The sequence below is a fragment of the Prionailurus viverrinus genome, chromosome D2 (genome assembly GCF_022837055.1).
Source record: "Prionailurus viverrinus isolate Anna chromosome D2, UM_Priviv_1.0, whole genome shotgun sequence".
Lineage (NCBI taxonomy): Eukaryota > Metazoa > Chordata > Mammalia > Carnivora > Felidae > Prionailurus > Prionailurus viverrinus.
Window position 1 is genome coordinate 57,103,303 of NC_062571.1, and position 19,850 is coordinate 57,123,152.

The window sequence follows — 19,850 nt, forward strand, 5'->3', positions numbered from 1 at the left end:
CATCGGAGCCTCCGGGAAACTTTATTTCCCAGGTTACCCCGGGACGAGTCCGGGGGCGGGGCTCTGGCACGCCTGCGCTTGCGCTTGCGCCTGTGGTCCAGGATGGGCTGGCGGCGGGTCCCAGGCTGCTGGCTGGTGCTGGGGTTGGCAGAGGATGGTTGGTTGGGCTGAGTCGGGCCCGGCCGGGTTGCGGAGCTGGAGGGGGTGACAGGGAACGGCGGCGGAGGCTGCGGGGTTCCATTTGGCTGACTGGGGAGTCGGCAGGCGGCAGGTAAGAGCGGAGCCGCGGACTTTGCTCCCCAGTCTTGCCCTTTTTTCTAGGGTCGGGCCCTGTTCGGGGCCTTTTTGCTAGTCCGGGTTCCTGTTCTCTCCTTGCTCCGCCCAGCACGGCCGTGCCCTGCCTGGCTGAGTGCACCCTCCGGGCAGCTGTAAAGCGTGGAGCATGGAAGGAGGCCAACCCAACTTGCCCATTTCACAGATTTGGAAACTCAGATCCAGAGATAGGATTTAACTTGTTCAGGATCCTCGTAGATAGTTCAAGGTAGAGCCCAAACCGGAACCCAAGGTTTTTTTTACTTCCAGTCTTTCGCACTTTGGCCACGCCTCCCTCGTTCAGAAATAAAGACTTTTTGTGACTGCAGCTTCAGATCTTGCAGTCGGATCCTCGCAAACGGAGCTCAGGTCATGTGGGCCCATCCTTAACTTTTTCAAGCATATGTTAGTTCGGAACGAAAGTCTGCACATGAGTAGAATGCTACTCTTACTGATGATTGACAACTATTGCTTAAGACAGCAAACATCCTGAGAGCAGCATCTTTGTCCACTTGAGATTTGCTATGACTTTCATTTCAGTTTCCCTTGCCTTTTGGTTGCTTTGGAACCTAACCTGTGCAAACCCTCCAGCCCCCACCAATCCAGTTTCCCCTTGGAAAACAGATGGTGACTTAGAGCCTTGGAAAGAGGGGAGTGCTATGGCCTTTAATCCCCTCTAATCTGGTGCCAGAAGTCACTATGGTCTGTGGTTACTACCGAGGGATCAGAGTGCTAAGGGCTTGTGCTTGGGGTGGAGGTGAAGCTCTGCTTTGCTCTGTTTTCTCCCATGTTCACGCTCTTGCCACAACACACACAAAATCACAATTTTTTGAATTCTGTGGTTCAATTTCCTGAGAAATGAGGAACTCTATGTTCAAGTGTGGCCCCATGGGCCACATATCTCTTCCCTGGCATCTCCATACCCCCTAAACCCTACTAGCTAAAATGAGCGGCAAGGCGGTTGGCTTCAGACTCTTCACTCAAATCTGATCTGTAGCTCTACAAACTTTCAGTTCACATGTTTGGGTTCATTTCTGGTTGGATTTGTTTTATAAAATCCCTTTAAGCTCTTAAGTGCTGTGATTCTAATGGTTTCTATTGCTTTTTACTGATCATGAAGAATGACAGTAGCAGATACTTATTTAGTGTTACCACATTGGCAGGAGTGCACTTGCTGCTGTTTGTAAGCACAGATAGACATCTGATCAACCTCACCATTTCTGCATCCTCCGTTCATTCAATAAGTACTTATTGAGTATTTCTGTGAGCCAGGTATTGTGCTAAGCATTTGTAACTATTTCATTTATACCTTAACCCAGTGTATATATAGAATCTTAAGGGATTAGAGCTGGACAGGACCTTAGCATTTAACTCTACCCTGTCACTGAATGGAAACACAAGGAAACTGAGTTCTAGCAGGGTTGGGTGATTTGCCCAAGGTCACAGAACTACTTAAGGGCAGAATTGAACCCTAAGTAATGATGTTATGGGATAGATGAGAGTTGGTAAGTCTAGTCCTTAAGTCAGGCATTTCCTATACAATCAGGAATTCCAGAGGTGGTTGAGAACAATATGGGAGGTGGAGAATCTGAAAAGGAATGTTTCTTGTTTTTGGAGACAGGAGAGATGGTAATATAATTCATGTTTATTAAAGGTGAGGAATGCATCTTATTTGCAAGTTATTGCTATAAAGAGTATTTTAGCAAATAGGAAACTTTCCATTAGCCACCATAAGGGAATGAACAATGGCGTGGACAGTCTACGTCACTTGGATTTGTTGTGAGGTAAAATTTTTGGCTCACTCTTACATTTGACTCTGGCTGTACACTATTTTGAAAAATCATGCTTCAAGGGGTGCCTGGGTGGCTCAGTTGGCTAAGTGTCCAACTCTTCTTTTTAAAAAGTTTTTATTAACATTTATTCATTTTTGAGAGTGAGAGAGACACAGAGTGTGAGCAGGGAAGGGGCAGAGAGAGGGAGACACAGAATCTGAAGCAGGCTCCAGGCTCAGCTGTCGGCACAGAGCCCAATGCAGGGCTTGAACTCACGGGCCGTGAGATCATGACCTGAGTTGAAGTTGGACGCTTAACCGACTGAGTCACCCAGGTGCCCCACTAAGCATCCAACTCTTGATTTCAGCTCAGGTCATAAGCTCATGGTTTGTGAGTTTGAGCCCCATGTCAGTCTCTTTGCTGACTGTGTGGAGCCTGCTTGGGGATTCTGTCTCTCCCTCTCTCTGCCCCTCCCTCCTCAAAATAAATAAATTAAACTCAAAAGGAAAAAGAAAATTCATGCTTCAGGTCATATCATGATTCTAAGAAACAGGACTCCAACTCGGGAAGTAGGAAGGTTGAGTTTTTACTTACTCCCTTTCTACACTGCTCCTTAATTCTCTTAGCTCCTAGGAGGTGATGGGAATGGCCAGTTTCTTTATCCTGATGCAGAGAGTAGGTCCTTACTGAATCATCATCTCTCTTTCTCTGTTAGCCTTGTCTGCTGGATTCCTCTTTGCCTTAGGTCATTTACAGAACTTGTAGAAGGAGGTTACAAAGTGTTTTCTTTGAAAGGCCTCATGTGATAAGCCAGTGTGCAAGGAGAGTACCTTGCTCCAGTTACTGAACGGAAACCATCCCTACAGTGGAGCAGCCTCCTCCAGTTTCTGTTGGGTTTTGAGCTGCCTTTTAAATAAGTCAGTGGAGTTGCTGAGGACACAGTAGCCCTAGGGGGAAATCAGATAATTTCTTTTCTGGTAAGGGCTTTAATCTGCAGAATTGATGAGACTATCATCAACGGAATCCATGACTTTAGTTCTGGACATTACCTGGGCAGCTGACCTCCCGTGGCTATTGGGTGAGGTAGAAATCACATAGAGGAGAAGAAGGCACTTGCAGAGCTCGGAAGGCTGGTTGGGTAGCTTGGGGCCAAGGGCAGCAGCTGCAGAGAAGACTTGTGAGTATCGAAGTAGAATTGGGCCAAGGAGACTCATCACTGAGAGGATAGGCTCTCTGGTCTCCATGAGCCACAGCAGGAAGGCCCCCCTCCCACTGCCAGTGTTTCCTGCCTGTGGTGTTATTCTGCCGTAAAAACTGAAGTTTTCTTGGCTTTTGTATCCTTGGGGTGGGGCTGGGACTGGAATTGGAGACAGAGCATCTTATGTCATGCAGAGGGTAGCTGAGGTGTCCTGACAGAAGACAGGGACTCTCATGCTACCAGGTTGGGTCTGGTGGCCTGTAACATCAGCTCAGAGGAAGTAAGAAAAAGGAATATCTTTTGCTAAGACTCAGCACCAGGGAAGATCTAGATGTAGGATCAACATATGATGTACTCACTCCCCCATTGGCCATTCCTTGGTGAAGAGCAATTGTTAGGAGGTGGGTCATTGGTCTAGAGCAGGCGGGATACCCTGAGAATCCTCTGCTGTGGTGGGCGTGCCCACAGAGGCGTGGTTGTGGCAGCTTTGTGCATGTCAGCTGTGTTCCACCCAATGGTCTGTCTACAAAGAGAACTCCAAAAAACCCTGCTTTGGCTTGGAGCTGCCTGCCTTTCCCTCAGCCTTTTACTGTGGGTGGCCCCTTACTCTAGGAGTGCATCATTTTGGATTTGCTGTGCGCCCAGTGGTGTAATGTAAGTAGGACTTCTGCACGCTCAGAACCTCCAGACCCTACCCCATGTAATCTGGTTGGGGCATTGGCACCACCCATTCCCTTGAGAAGTGGAGTGACTTCCTATGTCTCACAGCTGGTGACTGGCCCAGCTGGGCCTTAGGTCTTTGCCTTTAAGCTGGTGCTCTGGGCCTCCTCCCTGGTGGGGTAGGGAGGGACAGGACCAGAGTGGCTTCTCACAATGGTATGCTCTCCTAGGAGCCATGCGGGGCCAGCGGAGCCTGCTGCTGGGCCCCGCCCGCCTCTGCCTGCGCCTGCTTCTGCTCCTGGGCTACAGGCGCCGCTGCCCACCTCTGCTCCGGGGCCTGGTACAGCGCTGGCGCTATGGCAAGGTCTGCCTGCGCTCCCTGCTCTACAACTCCTTTGGTGGCAGTGACACCGCTGTCGATGCTGCCTTTGAGCCTATCTACTGGCTGGTGGACAACGTGATCCGTTGGTGTGGGGTGGTGAGTGATGCCCAGGGAGCAGGAAAAGGGACGTGTTGGGGTAGCAGAAGGACACATGTCTGATGGACCCACACTGGGTTTGGGACCCATACCAGCCCCCTACCCCGGGGAAATTCCTGAGTCTACTCTTGGTGTTGGCAAACTCTCACTGCCTACCTGACCTCACTGGTGCTGGCAGGTGTTCGTGGTGTTGGTGATCGTGCTGACCAGCTCCATTGTGGCCATCGCCTACCTGTGTGTCCTGCCTCTCATCCTCCGAACATACTCAGTGCCACGGCTCTGCTGGCACTTCTTCTACAGCCACTGGAATCTGATCCTCATCGTCTTCCATTACTACCAGGCCATCACCACTCCACCTGGATACCCACCCCAGGTGGGTCCCCACAGGAGCATACCGGAAGGAGAGAGCTGCAGGCTGCGAGAGCCAGTCCTAGGCGTGGGGGAGCGAGAGGGCCTTGGTATCTTTTAAGGTACCCAGCTTCGCTGCCACGGTTGTCACGATGCTTTTCTCCCTTTGCACAGGGTAGGAATGATATCGCAACGGTCTCCATCTGTAAGAAGTGTATTTACCCCAAGCCAGCCCGAACACACCACTGCAGCATCTGCAATAGGTGGGTCTTGGCTTTGCTTGCTGTGAACCCCAGCTTTGACCCTTTTGCTGAAGCCCTAGGGCAAAATGTAGGCCTGGAGTCCGAGAAGATGTTTATGAAGTCTTCTCACCAGGCAGTGCACCCTCATGTCATGACGCCTGGTCCTCAGAACGGTCCTGTGAGTTAGGTATTGTCATCGCTTGTGGAAACAGAGAGATGAGTTAACCTTGTCCAAGCTACTAGTTCACGTAGCTAGTGAAACAGGGTTTGAAGCAAGGCCTGGCTGTCTTCAAAGTCTGTGCCCTTTCCACCTCAGCAGGATGCTGGTCCTTGTAGGAAAGGATTGGCACTGACATCTCGAGAACCTTGGCCACCGTAACAGAGCCTGTGTCCCTCCCTCACAGGTGTGTGCTGAAGATGGATCATCACTGCCGTATCCTTTTATTATCTCTTCTGCATGAGGCCTCCTTTAGCTCCAGCCACCTGCACTGGGCGAAGGGCCACAACCACGGCTTCTAGCATCCCTCAAAGAACACTGGGCTCATGAAAAGTTAGGAGAGGAGTGGTGGGGCTGGCCATCTCCGAGGGAAGCAGGAGGCTTACAGGTTCTATGGGACGATCTTGGAGCGAGGCATCTATTCTAACCACGTTAACGTTTGTGGGATGGAAAGAGATGTTTGGGCTTCAGGTTGTCCACTGGGCATGCCAGATAGAACCAACGGTCCCCTTCTGCTGTCCCAGACAGATGGCTGGTTGACACCAGCTAGGTTGAAGTATTGGCAGATTCGTTTTGCTTAAGGATTTCAGTTTTCATGATTTCCCGGTGGGCCTTGTGAGGGCTCTGAAAAGCTTTAACATCTGGAAATAGTCCCATATTTTCCTGCCTTCGGGAAATAGTTCTTGGTGACTGGAGGCCCTGTGCTTGGATGATGCCATCATGAAGCAAGAATGAACCAGAGAGACCTGAAGCTGTGTGTTTGATCTTGTCCTTAATCCTTCCCCCACCAGCCTGGCTAAACAACTGTGTAGGCCACTATAACCATCGGTACTTCTTCTCTTTCTGCTTTTTCATGACTCTGGGCTGTGTCTACTGCAGCTACGGAAGTTGGGACCTTTTCCGGGAAGCTTATGCTGCCATTGAGGTGAGCCCATAGCTAGAGCAGGGCAGCTCAGTAGAATTTTGGGGTGTGGAATCTGTCCCTAAGGAGTGGGGCTGGTAGCACCCCTACCCTAGAGGCCTGAGTGTATAACCAGCACTGTTTTCCATCCCCTTAGAAAATGAAACAGCTCGACAAGAACAAACTACAGGCGGTTGCCAACCAGGTGGGCCGTCCCCACGCCACTGCCTCCTGCTGCTCAGGCCAGGGGGTAGAGTTGCTGAGGCAGCGGGGGCCCACCTGCTAGTGGAGTTGTAGAGGCTGGCTGAGGGGCCTCTTGAGACTGGATCCAGGGGTATTCTGGGAGGCTGTGGGCCATGGGCGGACTAAGTGGCCTGGGGACAAGCTGGAAGTCCCTGGCTTGTGATAGTTTTGGGCTCTTTATCCCATCATCACCTTCTTTGGGCTGAGCGGGGACTCTGCCTTGGAGACGGCCTGAGCAGCAAGGAGTCTGTGTTAGTCTGTGTAATGGGGTTCCAGGGGACAGGGACCAGGCTGGGCCAGTCTGATCACTCTTTGCTCCTGGTCTTTCGGCATCCATGCCAGGCCTTCTCCCAGGCCTGTGAGGACCCCTTATTTGGAGACGTCTTGGGCTCACGATTATACCACTTAACCTCTGCTGTCCTTTTAGTCCTTAGTGGAACTCAAGTTTTCCTTGCTTGTTCTTGCATTCCGGGCCTGGGCCCAGCCTCCTCTTGAGGATCGCAGCCACACACTGAGGGAGTTCTAGCTGGGGAGCAGAGCGGCTTCCCCTGGAGCCCCATTTGTGTTGTCAAACCTGAAGGCCCAGGGTCAGCTCCTCCTATGCTTTGCCATCCTGTCCAGACCCGCTCTGCCCAGTGTTTGTCCACATGGTGATGCCTCCGGGCTTGGCCCACCCATCTGGCTGCTGCCCTGACTCCTCTGTGGCTTAACTCCCTATTTTCTCATCCTGGGTTTGGGTCACTTCCCTGCCTGCAGGTGCTGGGGGCTGTGCTGGAGATCAACAGCAAATGAGCCACCTTGCTCTTCTCTTTTCCTAGACGTATCACCAGACCCCACCACCCACCTTCTCCTTCCGAGAAAGGGTGACTCACAAGAGTCTTGTCTACCTCTGGTTCCTGTGCAGGTATTTAACACTCTTTTTTGATGGTTTAAATGGGGGACAGCTTCAGAAAAACCTTTTCCAGTGCCCACGTGTAGGCAGGGTCCCATGCCTGTGTCATCTGCTGCTGTTCTTAGTGTAACTTAGCTTGGCAAAGAGTCAGTGCTTCATTTTCTTCAGCCTTTTGGGGCAGGGAACACTAAGGATGCTAGCATGGAGTGTTATGTGCCAAGGTAAGTTAAACTGCTTCCAGGTAGGGCACTGCATTTTCCAGGTGAGGAAAACTGAAGAGGAGAGGTGAAGTGAGTTGCTGTGTGATACACAGTTGGGAACGGGAGAACTGTGATCTGAATTGCATGCTGCCCGTTCTAACCTGGCTGTTTTCACTACCCGCTGCAGTTTCCTAAGCACAGGTATTTTAAGAAGTATGGTACATTGTTATTAGTAACACAGACTTAATTTCCCCACCTTTCTTTTCACCTAATTTATTCGTAGCTCATGTTGACGCATTTTCATTGATGCTTTCTATAGATGTAGTGAAGTAAGAACTCACCTAGGATGTAGGCTGGGACTTCAGCAGAGAGGTCTCTAGCTGATTGTTACAGCTCAGTTCAATTTCATACCTACTTGTAACCTCCCCACCAACCTTGGCCCCTCTTTTCTTAGTTCTGTAGCACTTGCCTTGGGTGCCCTAACTGTATGGCATGCTGTTCTCATCAGTCGAGGGGAGACTAGTATCGAAAGGCACATCAACAAGAAGGAGAGACGTCGGCTGCAGGCCAAGGGCAGAGTGAGTAGGGGGCTTGGGGTGGAGGGTAACTGATCCCGCTGTCCTGAAAACAGAGGTCGCAGTCTAGGGCCAACAAGGGCAGGCATCATAAAAGGTCAGAACTCACCTGGCTGAGCTTTAGCTAGCCAATTTAGGCTTGAAAATTAGGAGGGGGAGTAAATAAAAGGGGTTTGTAGAAACCTGTATTTCTCTTGGCTCTAGGTTTTCAGGAATCATTACAACTACGGCTGCTTGGACAACTGGAAGGTATTCCTGGGTGTGGACACAGGAAGGTAAAGTAGAACATCTAGACTAGTGCTGTCCAACAGAACTCTCTATGGTTAGAGAAAAAATGTTCTTTTCCTGTGCTGTGTAAGACGTTAGCCACCAGCCACGTATGGTTGCTGAACACCTGAAATGTGGCTAATGCACCCGTAAATTGACATTTTATTTTTACTAGTTTAAATAGGCACGTGTGGCTAGTGGCTACCCTACAGGACAATACAAATCCAGACTCTGGGAGTAGAGATCATTGTTCATTTGAACCAAAGGGGCTAGGGGCCAAAACTGCGGTATACGCGCATGAGGCTTACAGATGACACAACAGAATCCTGAGAAAGCAGTGAGTGGTCAGTAAGGGACCTCTAGGTAGGATATGGTGACCACCCATCTCCTCGCATTGGTATGGTAGTGTCTGGAGTTCAAACCAACAACGTGTGGGACTGCAGCAGTCTATTTTTAACAGAGGTCCTAAGACCAAAAAAATGAAGTTATCTCCCTTAGCCCAAGAGATCAGGGTAAATCACTTTTCAGATTGCAACTCCAAGGCAGTAATAACTAGGTGACCAGAAGTACCTGCCTTCCCCCCTTTCCTGTCCTTATTACATTCCTGCCTGTCATTCCTTGCAGTGATGCCTTAGAGGTTTATTTTGAAACCTCTAAAAGCACCGAAGGGCACACTGGACATACTAGAACTTTTGTTACTGTTGGGGTTAATGCCAAAGTTGCTTCAGGATACCTTGACTCCTTGCTGAGGAATGAGGATCAGGAAGGAAGACCAAGAACTCTTGGAACTCAGGGACATTCTATCTTCTCTTGTAGGCACTGGCTTACTCGGGTGCTGTTGCCTTCCAGTCACCTGCCCCATGGGAATGGAATGACCTGGGACCCCCCTCCCTGGGTGACTGCTCACTCAGCCTCTGTGATGGCAGTGTGAGCTGGATTGTGTCTGTCACAACCTGTGTGCCACTCTGCTTCCTGCATTGTCTCAAGGGCCTCCAAGGACAGCTTCTTGGAATCCTTGGGCAAAAAGAATCAGTGGGCCTGCCTTAGAGTACCATGCAGGGACAACCCAAGGACCAATCTGCTGGCCACTGCAGGAACCAGGCACGTTGTGGAGAAATCCTAGGACTGATGTCCCTTTACTCAGCTCAGGCAAACTGAAGTTCCAGCCCCAGACTGGAGATTAGGCAGCTAGCAACCTTGCCGGGTGCTGACCCCGACCTCCTCCAGGTTCCAGCACTGGGGTTGGCCACCATCTCTTCCACGTACTGTCTGAGAAAACACCTGAATGGTAGAGCGGAGATCCTGGCTCCTCAACAGGGCAAAGACACCAGGCCTACTGCTGAGGTCACTGCCACTTCTCACATGCTGCTGAAGGTGAAAAATAAAGGTATTTGATTTTTAAAGATATACAGCTTTTCATTGCCTTTACTTTAGGGCGAGGAAGGGAAAAGTCAGGGTCAAGACCTAGTGAGTGGGTGTTCTGGTCATGCTTCCTATGCTCTACTTGGAGGGGTGGATACCCTGAAAATTCTTGGCCAGTCTCTGTCATTAGTGTTCCTATAGCTTATGCACTGGTGCTCTGGTTATGTGCCACTGAGGCATGAATGGGGGGGAGGAAATACCTGACAGCCCCATTACCAAAAGAAATCTTTATTCTCCAGCGGGTACACACACATCCATCATCCCTGGTCCTCAGGGCCACATTCATGTGCATTCATTCACCCCTCAGCAGCATATCTCCCTTTTTCTGACAAATAAATGGAAGAGCCCTAAGACCAAGATCTTTCCTCAAACACAAGTAGGCTCACACTCAGTTAACTTGACAAATCCATTAGAAGTCAGGATTCCTATGTTTCCTATACAGCCATGCAACAGAGGCCTGAGGAGAGGCAATCAGAGGCCAGTGGTCTCCCTGCCTTGGGCAACATGGCTCGATAGTTAGTAATTTCAGGTTAGATTGTCTGTCAGAACAGCGTAGGCCAGGACCGAGGGCTCAGCTGCCAGGGCTCCCCAGCAGAAACCTGTAGGCAAAAAGAAGGTTGGCGGCATCAGTGATGAGGCTCATTTCAATCCCATCTCATCCATGACTTCGAAACTCACCATTCTCCCCTGGCTGACACTGCCTCCTTGCGCACCAGTCTCTTCTTGTCATCTAGGGGCTTGGCTAAGGCTCGGATCACCTGTGGTTTATACGGCAGCAGCTGTGGAGTTAGAAGAACCACAGCCTTGTTCAGCCAAGGCAACTGAAAGGGCTGCTTCTCTGACTCAACAACCAACGTTCTTCCTATTCTCCTTTAGTGATTCCAGAGTGTGCTATGTGGCAGGATGGCCGTTCTACTATAGGTACATCCATGTCTGTGCGTACCTCGCAGTTTGCACCTCAATCACACAGCAGGGTGGTCAGTCCCATTTGACTAAGGCAAAAAAGGTGCTTGTCTGGCTCTTTTCAGAAGTGTCCAGGCCAGAAAGAGCCATCTCAGGTACTCACCACAGGGGTAGGCAGGCGAGTGAGAGCGTGCATGCACTGCAATGCAGCAATCCGGACAGCCTGGAACACAACCGTAAGGGGCAGGGGTGAGGGGAGACCCGTGAAGGAGAGACGTAGGTGCCAAAGAGTTGCTGGGGCTCAACGCACCATGGAGGGACTAGAGCTGAGGTTCAGAAACTTGGTGACAAGGGTGTCCACGTGAAGACTCATGACCTGGGGTGCTTCCAGTAGAAGAGGCTGAAGGCAGCTGAGGGTGGAGAGCTGAACTACACAGTCGGAGCAAGACAGGGCCTCCAGCAGCAAGGAGAGCAGCTAAGGGGCCAGAAGAAAGGCAGTATGTGGTAAGCCTGCTTCTCCTCCACCTCCCTGTCCCCCCGTTTCTAGCACCAGCTGGGGGCAGTGACTTAGTCCCCATTTGAGGCTCTGACTGCAGGGCTCACCGTGGGCAACTCTGGTAGGAGTACAGGCTTAGGCAGCCTATTAAGTACGTGAGACAGGCCCTTCAGGTAATTTGGCTTCACATCTGTAAAAACATGGAAAAGCTTAGGAAGAAACTGGTCTCAGACATACAGTTTGAACATTCAACTCCAATCTCTGATGAAGCTGGGACATTAGCCGAGAAAGAGGTTCAAACAAACAAACAAAAACCTCAAGCTAAGAAAAAGCAAGATTTATCAAAGGAAAAGAGTGGGACAAGATTCTGGAAGTTTAGCCTTTTAGGTACAGATCACACTGTAGTTCTAAAGAAGCACTCTCACATCTTAAATTATTTTAGGGAATGTGACCTGAGTAAAGAAAAGGTGTATATATTTAGGGCCTTTTAGACCCTTCTCACCTTGGGAAGCAGCATGGAAACCCTGGACCAAAGCAGGCACGTTATCTGTGAAGAACCGCTGGCGGAACATGATACGCACTTCAGCATGGCCAGCACGGGTCAACACGTCAGTGCAGTCAGACATGAGCAGAGAGAAGCCATCAGCTGCTGCTGGGCCTAGTTCTGGATCACCCAGGAGGCCCATGAGCTGGAGAAAAGAGGTGCATCAGGAGAGAAGAATGAATCTTCAATACCCATGAGGAGGATGGCAGTGGTTTCTGGGAGGAAAAGGATCAACAGGGAAGTTACTGTTTAGGTCTTTGGCTCTCCTGGCTCCAGAAAAGACTTACCCGGTCTGTAAGGCATGAGCTGAGAGGATGATATCTAAGCACTAAGGCCTTTGTTACCTGTAATCAGAGAACAGTCTGACAGGGGCATGCATGACATTCAAACCCCAAAACCTCAAGAAGCATGTTTAGGGTTCAAGGTCAAATGGAGAGACTTTTATTTAACCAGACAGAACTGTCTAACTAGAATCCATTCTGGGACCTTACCCAGAGAAGCAGTGTGAAGGCCTGACTACGATAGGGGCCAGGGCTCAGGCCAGCCTCCACTTTGTCCACTGCCAGCTGCAGGAATTCATCTAGCTGTTGCCCTAAAAATAAGAGAGGAAACACTGATGCAGAGGCTACATATTTCTTCTTTACCAACAAATGATGTACATCATTTAAATACAGAGCTCCCTGAGAGGCCATCAGAAAGGAACAGTATCATTCTGGCTGTGACTCTGCCCACTCAGCTCTAGGATGCTAGCATGAGAGGCTAGTATCTCATAACGCAGGGGTGCTGGTATTCGGAAAGAGCGGTCTGCTTCTAGTAAAAAATGATCTCTAAGAGCTCCCTGTAGGGAGTAGGGTGACAGACCTAGACAGAGCACTCTGCTTGAACCTTCTTATCTTTTTATGTCCTGTAATGCTTTGCCCAGCTCTGGTCTTGACTCTTGTCCCAAGGGCTGTCCCCTAGGAGGCCCTATTATATTATTAGCAGCTCCTTTTTTAAAGGGCAGGAGGACTGAGCTTCCAAGATTTCATCAGTAATTAATTCCAGGAGGCTCCCTATGCACCCCCCACCCCCTCCCCTCCCCGCCCCAGCCTTATTTCAGTACCTGCAGGGAGCTTGTTGAGGAGTCCTGCAAAGCACTTGGCGGCAGCAGTGGAGGAGGAGGGGCAGCTGGGGCAGCAGCTCAGCTCTACAAGCTCCCGCATGAGTTGGTTCAGTTGAGGGATTTCCACCTACATAAAACCTGACCATGTAACGCACGCAGAGAACACTTGAACTCCGAGAGAAACGCAGTAGAAAGTGGCAGCGGGGATGCGCCTGGGTGGCTCAGTCGGTTAAGCGTCCGACTCTTGATTTCGGCTCAGGTCATGATCTCACGGTTCGTGGGATCGAGCCCCGCGTTGGGCTCTCTGCTGACAATGTGGAGCCTGACAATGTGGAGTTCCAAACTCTCTCTGCCTCTCTCTCTCTCAAAATAAATAAATAAACTTAAGGAGAAAAAAAAAGAAGAAGAAAAAGTGGCAGCAGGGGTCAAGATGGATGAGAGCTAAACTCTCCAGTGAGTAAAACAGAAGATCAGCTTAGCCTATGACAAATTTCTGCCCAGAAGTCACTTGGGATCTACCTCCCCCTCATCAGGGTTAAACTACGGTACTCCCCAAATGTACTCACATTTCGAGGCAAGGAGCAGACAAAGGCCATAAGCAATGCAACCAGCCGCCTCTGCCCTGAGCAGCCATCCTGTAAAGGGAGAAAAACCCTAGCAAGCCTGTCCTGCTAGCAAGAGGCTTTTCTGCCCCAAACCTATCCCAGATTAGCCCTAAAAATTTGAAGCAAAGTCCCAAGATTCTCCCCATTCTGGTCCATCAGACCCTTACCTGGAATGGCTGGAATCTGCAAGGGAAGCTGTTTTCAGGCAGAAAGGAGACGTTGCCATCCAAGAAAAGGGGCACAATGTGGGCAACACTCTGGGCAGCTAAGCTGGGGGTAGAGGACTAGGTATCACCAAGAAGCCAGGGTTCTGAAGTACCCTGGGTTCACATTAGAGTCACTGAGTCAATGGGCCCGAACATGATCATTCATGCATCCAACAAATGCTAATTCAGCATATATTATGTGCCAAGAACCATTCCCATTTTAGGCCCTGATGATTTAGCAGTGAATCCGATTAAATCCCTGTTCTGAAGCTTACAATCTGGTGAGAGAATGCAACATATATTTCAAAAATAGTCCACAGGTGATTCTTCTGCACATCTGTAGCTAAGAACCATTAGCCCGTGCCTCCCCTACCCCCTAATCCATGGTGCTAAAAAGCCACTTCCTCTTACTTTGCCAGCAAAACAACTCCCTCCACATTTGATTCTGGGTAAAAGATAGCTCAGAAGGCAGCTATCTGCTGCTTCTTCCTAAGACTGCTATCCTGCCTATGGTCAAGCCACATCAATGATTATACTCACTCAGGGCTCAAGTGGGTGGTGGCAGTGGCAATGACAGACACCATGGCAGCCAAGACCTCATCCTCCAACAGTACTTTTCTCAGAACTGAGTGCTCCTTCTCTGAAAAATAAACACACACACACACACACACACACACACACACACACACACAATCACCAGGCCACGACTGTGGTTCAGATGATTAGATCCTGTCATCATCATGACTCTAGTTACAATGGCATCAGTTTTAAACCTGTCTCCCAGCACTGCTGTGGCCCTGAGCATGAGCACGGCACTAGAAACAGGAATGGTTAACATGGGCTACAGAGAGCTCTTGAGAACTTTGTGCAGTCCTCAGACTGGGCAACGTGGAAAATAAATCTAGTTGTTACGATCTTCTGAACTTCAGAAATAGTTATTTTAGTTTTTTCCAAAATTTAAAGATAACACCGATGTATTGTCAGGGGTCATTATTATTATAACAGCTACATACGTGGAGCTGCCATACATACACACTATGTACTCTGTTGCCAAGCACCACATGTGTTTTTTTAATCCTTACTAACTACCCCGTGATACAGATTTTACACTATTTCTTCCCCTTTTAAGCGAGGAAACAGGCTTACAAAGGCTAAATATCTTCACTTAACAAGTGGTGGAGTTGAAGATGAAACCCAACCAGGTCAGCTTGATTCCAGAGCCCAATGCTACCTAATTACATAGCAATTATTGAGAAAAAAAGGTGTGCATCCTGCTGAGTTTCGCTAACACGAGTAGATTTTGATTCTTGCCACTGGTCAGGTTGACATCCTTTGCTTGAAGTGAAATTTCACTTTGGAGACAAAGGATTCAAAAGAAGCCTCTGCTGGGACAAAATGTAATGTCAGTGGTAGCCTCCAAGTGGCAGTGCTGCTCACCAGTAGTGGAAGGCTGAAGCCCAGAGGAGGGACAGAGAAGGTGCAGGGTGGAGAAAGTTACCTGGCATGGAAGCCTGCACAGCCAGGGCGAGCAGGCAAGGTACAGCTGTCTGATGGAAATACCAGCAGCTCTCAAGGTCCTGCTGGCATTTTTCTGCCACCTGCTGGAGGCTCTGACAGACAGCAATAACTTCACTGGTTCCTGCAACCATATACCCTGTGTAGTAACAAAGTATTCTCTGTAAAGTTTTCTTAAAAGCACTTCCAGATCTTTCAGATACAGAATATGGGAAAAATAATCAAAGATGAGTGACTAAAGAGTCCAAGAGTGGTTGATAAAGAGCCAAGAAATGTCATTCTTTTGGCTGTTTCTTTTTACCTACTCAGATTTTGGAGCAGAACTGGCTGTGTCAGCTCTGCAACAGAAGCACTCATACGTATTTTCTCAGTTTTCACAACAACCCTAGAAGTATCATTTCCCCTATTTTATAGAGGAGGATGTGGAGGCTAAATAAAACCACCAATGGTTTTCCAGGGTTATAGTAAGTGCAAAGTCAGGAGTCAAACTCCAGCCACACTCTGAGATGTATCAGGTGCTGGAACATCCATTGGATCTTCTGCAGGGCTGGGCACTGCAGAGCTGGGAGCTGAGGAAGTTATAGTGAGAGCCCTTGGTGGGGCATGCACAGGCTCACAGTAGCAGTGACTGTTGTCACTTATACCTTGAAACAGTGGTGTGTAGGAGTTACCTGGAAATCTTGTTTAAAGCAGATTCTAATCAGTAGGGCCTGAAATTCTCGAGTCCCATGCAGCAACATTTTTTAAAGGTTCCCATGTGATTCTACCGATGTATAGTCACCAAATGGAACCACTGCCTTAGAGACATCAACTCTGAATGTGCCTACGGTTCCCCATTCAGCCTAGCTCCTTGATGATTATTCCTGGTAGTTACCTTTATTCATCTGGCAGAGATGCTGTAGCAGCAGAGGCAGGGTCTCCTTGACAATACTGGGATGTGTTGATATAGCTGATAAGGCTTGTAGACAGCGCAGATGCCGGGAGCATTTGGCAGGCTCATCCCCTCTAGCCAAATCTAACTCCCCTGCAAGCAACCCAGGAGACAGGATTTCACTGTGTGATGGCATGCATGAAGGCCCCCAAACATCCCTGGGAAGGGGCGAGCCACCGAAGATTAGAGACACATACCTCTACCCAGCTCCTCAGCAAGCTTGGGCACTAGGTGGCTGCTGAAGGCTACAGGGTAGAGAGTGGCCAGGGCTCCCGATGCTTCCAGTGCTGCCACCCTGCTGGGGACACAAGGCAGATGAGCAATAGCTAAGCCCTGGCCCACTGTTCTCTTGCCTAGGCCAGCCATTGGGCAGATTCAGGGGCGTGGGCTGCCAAGCTTGCCTTGCTGAAGAGCAGGACTCAAGTATCTACACCACTAAGTTGGACAGGGCTTCGTAATGCCCCCCAAAAAAGAGAAGCCTGAAATCTCTGGCTCTACCAAGCACAGGCCCACTCCCTTAGGGAGAGCCAAGGGTCAGAAGCAGAGAGCCCTGCGACAGCTTGCTGCTTTCAATTCTCACCAACTCTGGGAGTCCTCCTCCAGGAAGCTCAGTCTGTACAGGTGACCCACTGCCAGCTCCAAGTCCCCAGAAGAGAGAAGATCTGTGTTAAAAGGAAACACAAACCTCATCTTTCTTCCTCTGTAGCCACCACAACCCTTCCAAAAGTCGTATTAGAAATCCCAAAGCATCCAGACTTACAGTGAGAACCAAGGAATTAGGATTGCTCTTCTCTTAAGACAGAAAATAGCAAGGAAGGAACCAATACCCTTTCTTTTCTCTTTCTCCTAAGTGTACCTGGCTGGGCACCCAAGACTGTGAGTGTACGGATGCCAACAAGCTGAAGCTGGGCGCTGGGATCTGTCAGAGCCATGAACACCAGTGAGCACAGCTGGTCCTTAAAGCCATTCAGCGGCCTTTCATCTAGGACAGACGGAGTCCAGGTTAGAGAGAAGCCCTGACTCAGCAGTGATGCAAAGACAACTTGGGGCAAGATTCAAAGAGCTTAATCCATTGGGTGTCCAGGAAGTAGTCTAGGAAAAAATAAACAGGCCTCATCTGGTAAGTGTGCTCTGGTGTTACAACCTCAGAACAACAGGAATGCTGTTATTCTAGAGTACCTCTCTGTAGCATTCCTTGCCTGCCATCCTTGATAGGAATACAGTGCTCAGCAGCCCCCAGGACACCACACCTGGAAGGTGACCTCACCCTTGTCTTCATAGCTCCATTTCTGGTGTAGCTTCAAGAAACCGAGGATCATTTCAAGGATTGTCCGCCGCTGGTTGCTCTGTAATGTTTTAAGGGGTACTGCGGTCAAAGAATATTTTAAAGGATTTCAGTCCTGCTCCTCTGGAAGTGAGGAAAATTATCCTTTTATGTAAGAGTGTCAGAAAGAGTGAACAAGGGAACCAGAAGAAGCTGACGGGAGAAAAGCCCAAGATGTATTATGTGGGAAAAGCTCAATGCTTAGCTCTCTCTCTGTGAAAAGGATCCTAGCAAGGGTCCTACCATTTCCTCAAAAGATTCCATTTCCTTACCTGACTGTGCTTGTGGAACTGTTCCAGCAGTAAAGGCAGTACGTTGCTGGTGATATGGTCACAGGCCCGAGCAGATGCACCTGCAGCTGCCTGCAACAGTTTGGCACTAGGCCACACCAGTTTCATGTCCGGTTCACACAGATGGTGCCTGCAGTCTAGAGAGGCAGCACATCACAGACCTGGGGAGTACGCTGAATGCTGCCCGATTCCCCTGCAGTCTACAGGAGCTGGAGATTGAGACTTCGGACAGTTTGCTAGCAGTTACCACTCAAATTGTTTTCAAATCAAAGTACAGCTCCAGCACTCAAGTCACTGAACATGGGGGGCTACTCATGAAAGGTCACTGGCCTTAAGAAACTCCTTTCTATTGTATTCAACCCCTTTTCTGGATGCCATGGTCCCATTACCCTGTAGAATGTTGCTAAGGAAGGAGTCAAGGAGGTCCTCGGCATCAGCCCTCAGCACAGAGCGAGACAAACACGCAGTCAGGGAGTGGAGGGCTGCCAGGCCATCCGCCTCCACCCGCTCACTTGCCGTCTGGAACACCTGTCAGGGAGGGATCCCATGGCTACTGAGGTGAGCCTGCACTAGGTGAGAGCCCACCCACCCACTGCCTATTTCCTTTGGGGAGTGGGGTTTGAGAACCTTTAGGGTACAGCCATAGAAATTAACCCTTCAAGTGAGTTTCTTCTCAATGGGTGTATTCTCACCAAGTCCTTGGTCCCACTAGAACTGATACACATACTTTTTGAGAAACAGGATACCAACTTTGAGCAGGGGCTGTTGGGATCCCCTTTCCCGAGTCTCTTCTTCTCCCCTCTTATTCAGTATGGTGCCAGATGCACCACGACCTGTGCTCCTTACCATGGAAGGACAGGAAGTGGGCACTATGCAAAGGTGATCATGTGCCATCATCAAACAGCTGACCCTTTCCCTTGTCATTCAACCAGAAGTATGCCCGCTTACTGGCTTGCTGAATAACCAGGCCAACAACAGGGAAAAGGACAGGCTGTGTTATTTCCCATCATGTCCGGCAACTGGGAGTTAACAGTAGTGAGTTTATCTAATAAACACTCACCTCTCTGCGGATAGAAGCCCAAAGGCTGGGGAGGAAGTCTTTCAGTTCCTTCTGTCCGTACACAGCACAGCAAGCATTCTGCCAAGGAAAGCGCAGGCATCAGCTATCTACACAATCAGACTTCCGAGGACATGCAGGCACCTCAGTAGAATGGCACCTGAAGGAGCATGGCTCTCAGCAATAGAACCAGCAGGATTTTACAAAAGTCGTATCCAGGTCACAGAAAAATGGAAGTTCATCCCGACTGATGGAAAACAAGCATAGAGTTCAGCCTTTCCTCAGCAGCCACTCAGTTACTATGGGACCAGACAGTTAGGTAGCTGGTGCGAGGGATTGCTTTAGGCCAACATATAAGCCCAGATTCTGGTTATCCCTCTCATGAAGGCCACTGGATTATGTTCCCTGGCTCTCTGCTATATTCGTTAGCGCCCCTGAATCGTCTAGACAGCTGGACCCTGGAAAGAAAGAAACCACTCACCAGAGTCTGCAGAGAATCCAGCTTGGCACTCAGAATCTCAGAATCTACTTTCTCAATCAGCAGGGGCAGCAGGAACTGTGGGAGAGAAGGAAGAAGTGAAGTCTGAGATGGGTAATGTTGTAGCAGTGCCAAGGCCAACTATGTCTTTACTGCCACCAGTCCCCAGGGTAGGACCTACATCAGAGAATTACAGTTGAATCAGGAGTTGTGACTGTAAACCAACCTTCCTGCCAATCTGTGGCCAGACTCCCAATTAACCTGAAAAGTGGGCTAGCTGGCAACACTACAAGATTTCAAAAGAGAGCACCATATAGCGACTGGATTATTATTTTAAACAAAGATATGGTAAAGTTTTCTACTCTGAAGGTCTGAAGATACTTGCCACACAAGCCTTAAGACATTTGCGGGATGCCATACCCTAAAACGTATACTGGATCTTTCTTTTTCCCATACTCTTACTATTCTTTTTTCAGAGCCTTCTTTGGGCTGAGGCTACATACCTAACCTTGGCTAGACCCACCTCAGCAAATCGTGGTGTAGAAGCCAGCACAGCTCGAAGACTTAGGATGAGGTCTTCTCTCTGGATACCGTGGGGATCATTAGGTGGCTGGAAAAGGGAAAAGGGCCATGGGTTTGCACAACTCTTCAGACCACCCTTGGACACAGGAT

General features: G+C 49.4%; 2 protein-coding genes across 12 annotated transcripts in view; one reads left to right on the forward strand and one right to left on the reverse strand.

Moving 5' to 3' along the window:
* The first annotated feature begins 78 nt into the window (after nucleotides 1–78).
* Nucleotides 79–17,017, forward strand: ZDHHC16 (zinc finger DHHC-type palmitoyltransferase 16). 6 transcript variants are annotated; one of them, XM_047824895.1, is made up of 12 exons: nucleotides 80–271; nucleotides 4,173–4,420; nucleotides 4,599–4,793; nucleotides 4,943–5,031; nucleotides 5,415–5,443; nucleotides 6,019–6,152; nucleotides 6,286–6,333; nucleotides 7,190–7,275; nucleotides 7,918–8,041; nucleotides 8,243–8,313; nucleotides 9,122–9,692; nucleotides 16,881–17,017. In XM_047824895.1, the coding sequence occupies exons 2-11, from the start codon at nucleotides 4,178–4,180 to the stop codon at nucleotides 9,234–9,236; spliced, it is 1,134 nt and encodes a 377-aa protein (XP_047680851.1). In that variant the 5' UTR covers nucleotides 80–271; nucleotides 4,173–4,177; the 3' UTR covers nucleotides 9,237–9,692; nucleotides 16,881–17,017. The 6 variants fall into 6 exon arrangements, with proteins under 6 accessions (XP_047680855.1, XP_047680856.1, XP_047680851.1 ...); XM_047824897.1 differs by lacking the exon at nucleotides 80–271 and adding an exon at nucleotides 2,495–3,936; XM_047824899.1 differs by lacking the exon at nucleotides 5,415–5,443 and having other exon boundaries at nucleotides 79–271; nucleotides 6,107–6,152.
* The window catches only part of MMS19 (MMS19 homolog, cytosolic iron-sulfur assembly component), a 33,384-nt gene continuing 23,473 nt past the window's right edge, over nucleotides 9,940–19,850 (reverse strand). For 4 of the 6 annotated variants that reach the window (XM_047824889.1, XM_047824894.1, XM_047824893.1 and 1 more), the window contains 23 exons: nucleotides 19,702–19,788; nucleotides 19,182–19,256; nucleotides 18,704–18,781; nucleotides 18,033–18,171; nucleotides 17,626–17,780; nucleotides 17,297–17,375; nucleotides 16,886–17,011; nucleotides 16,610–16,691; nucleotides 16,227–16,327; nucleotides 15,973–16,122; nucleotides 15,082–15,237; nucleotides 14,124–14,223; nucleotides 13,545–13,647; nucleotides 13,339–13,407; nucleotides 12,773–12,899; nucleotides 12,162–12,262; nucleotides 11,958–12,014; nucleotides 11,629–11,815; nucleotides 11,234–11,316; nucleotides 10,941–11,105; nucleotides 10,794–10,853; nucleotides 10,406–10,506; nucleotides 9,940–10,326 (listed from right to left, as the gene is read on the reverse strand). In XM_047824889.1, the coding sequence (XP_047680845.1) occupies nucleotides 10,299–10,326; nucleotides 10,406–10,506; nucleotides 10,794–10,853; nucleotides 10,941–11,105; nucleotides 11,234–11,316; nucleotides 11,629–11,815; nucleotides 11,958–12,014; nucleotides 12,162–12,262; nucleotides 12,773–12,899; nucleotides 13,339–13,407; nucleotides 13,545–13,647; nucleotides 14,124–14,223; nucleotides 15,082–15,237; nucleotides 15,973–16,122; nucleotides 16,227–16,327; nucleotides 16,610–16,691; nucleotides 16,886–17,011; nucleotides 17,297–17,375; nucleotides 17,626–17,780; nucleotides 18,033–18,171; nucleotides 18,704–18,781; nucleotides 19,182–19,256; nucleotides 19,702–19,788 (2,409 nt within the window). In that variant the 3' untranslated portion in view covers nucleotides 9,940–10,298. The remainder of the gene's footprint in view (nucleotides 10,327–10,405; nucleotides 10,507–10,793; nucleotides 10,854–10,940; nucleotides 11,106–11,233; nucleotides 11,317–11,628; nucleotides 11,816–11,957; nucleotides 12,015–12,161; nucleotides 12,263–12,772; nucleotides 12,900–13,338; nucleotides 13,408–13,544; nucleotides 13,648–14,123; nucleotides 14,224–15,081; nucleotides 15,238–15,972; nucleotides 16,123–16,226; nucleotides 16,328–16,609; nucleotides 16,692–16,885; nucleotides 17,012–17,296; nucleotides 17,376–17,625; nucleotides 17,781–18,032; nucleotides 18,172–18,703; nucleotides 18,782–19,181; nucleotides 19,257–19,701; nucleotides 19,789–19,850) is intronic. The other 2 variants (XM_047824890.1, XM_047824891.1) reach the window with 2 other exon arrangements.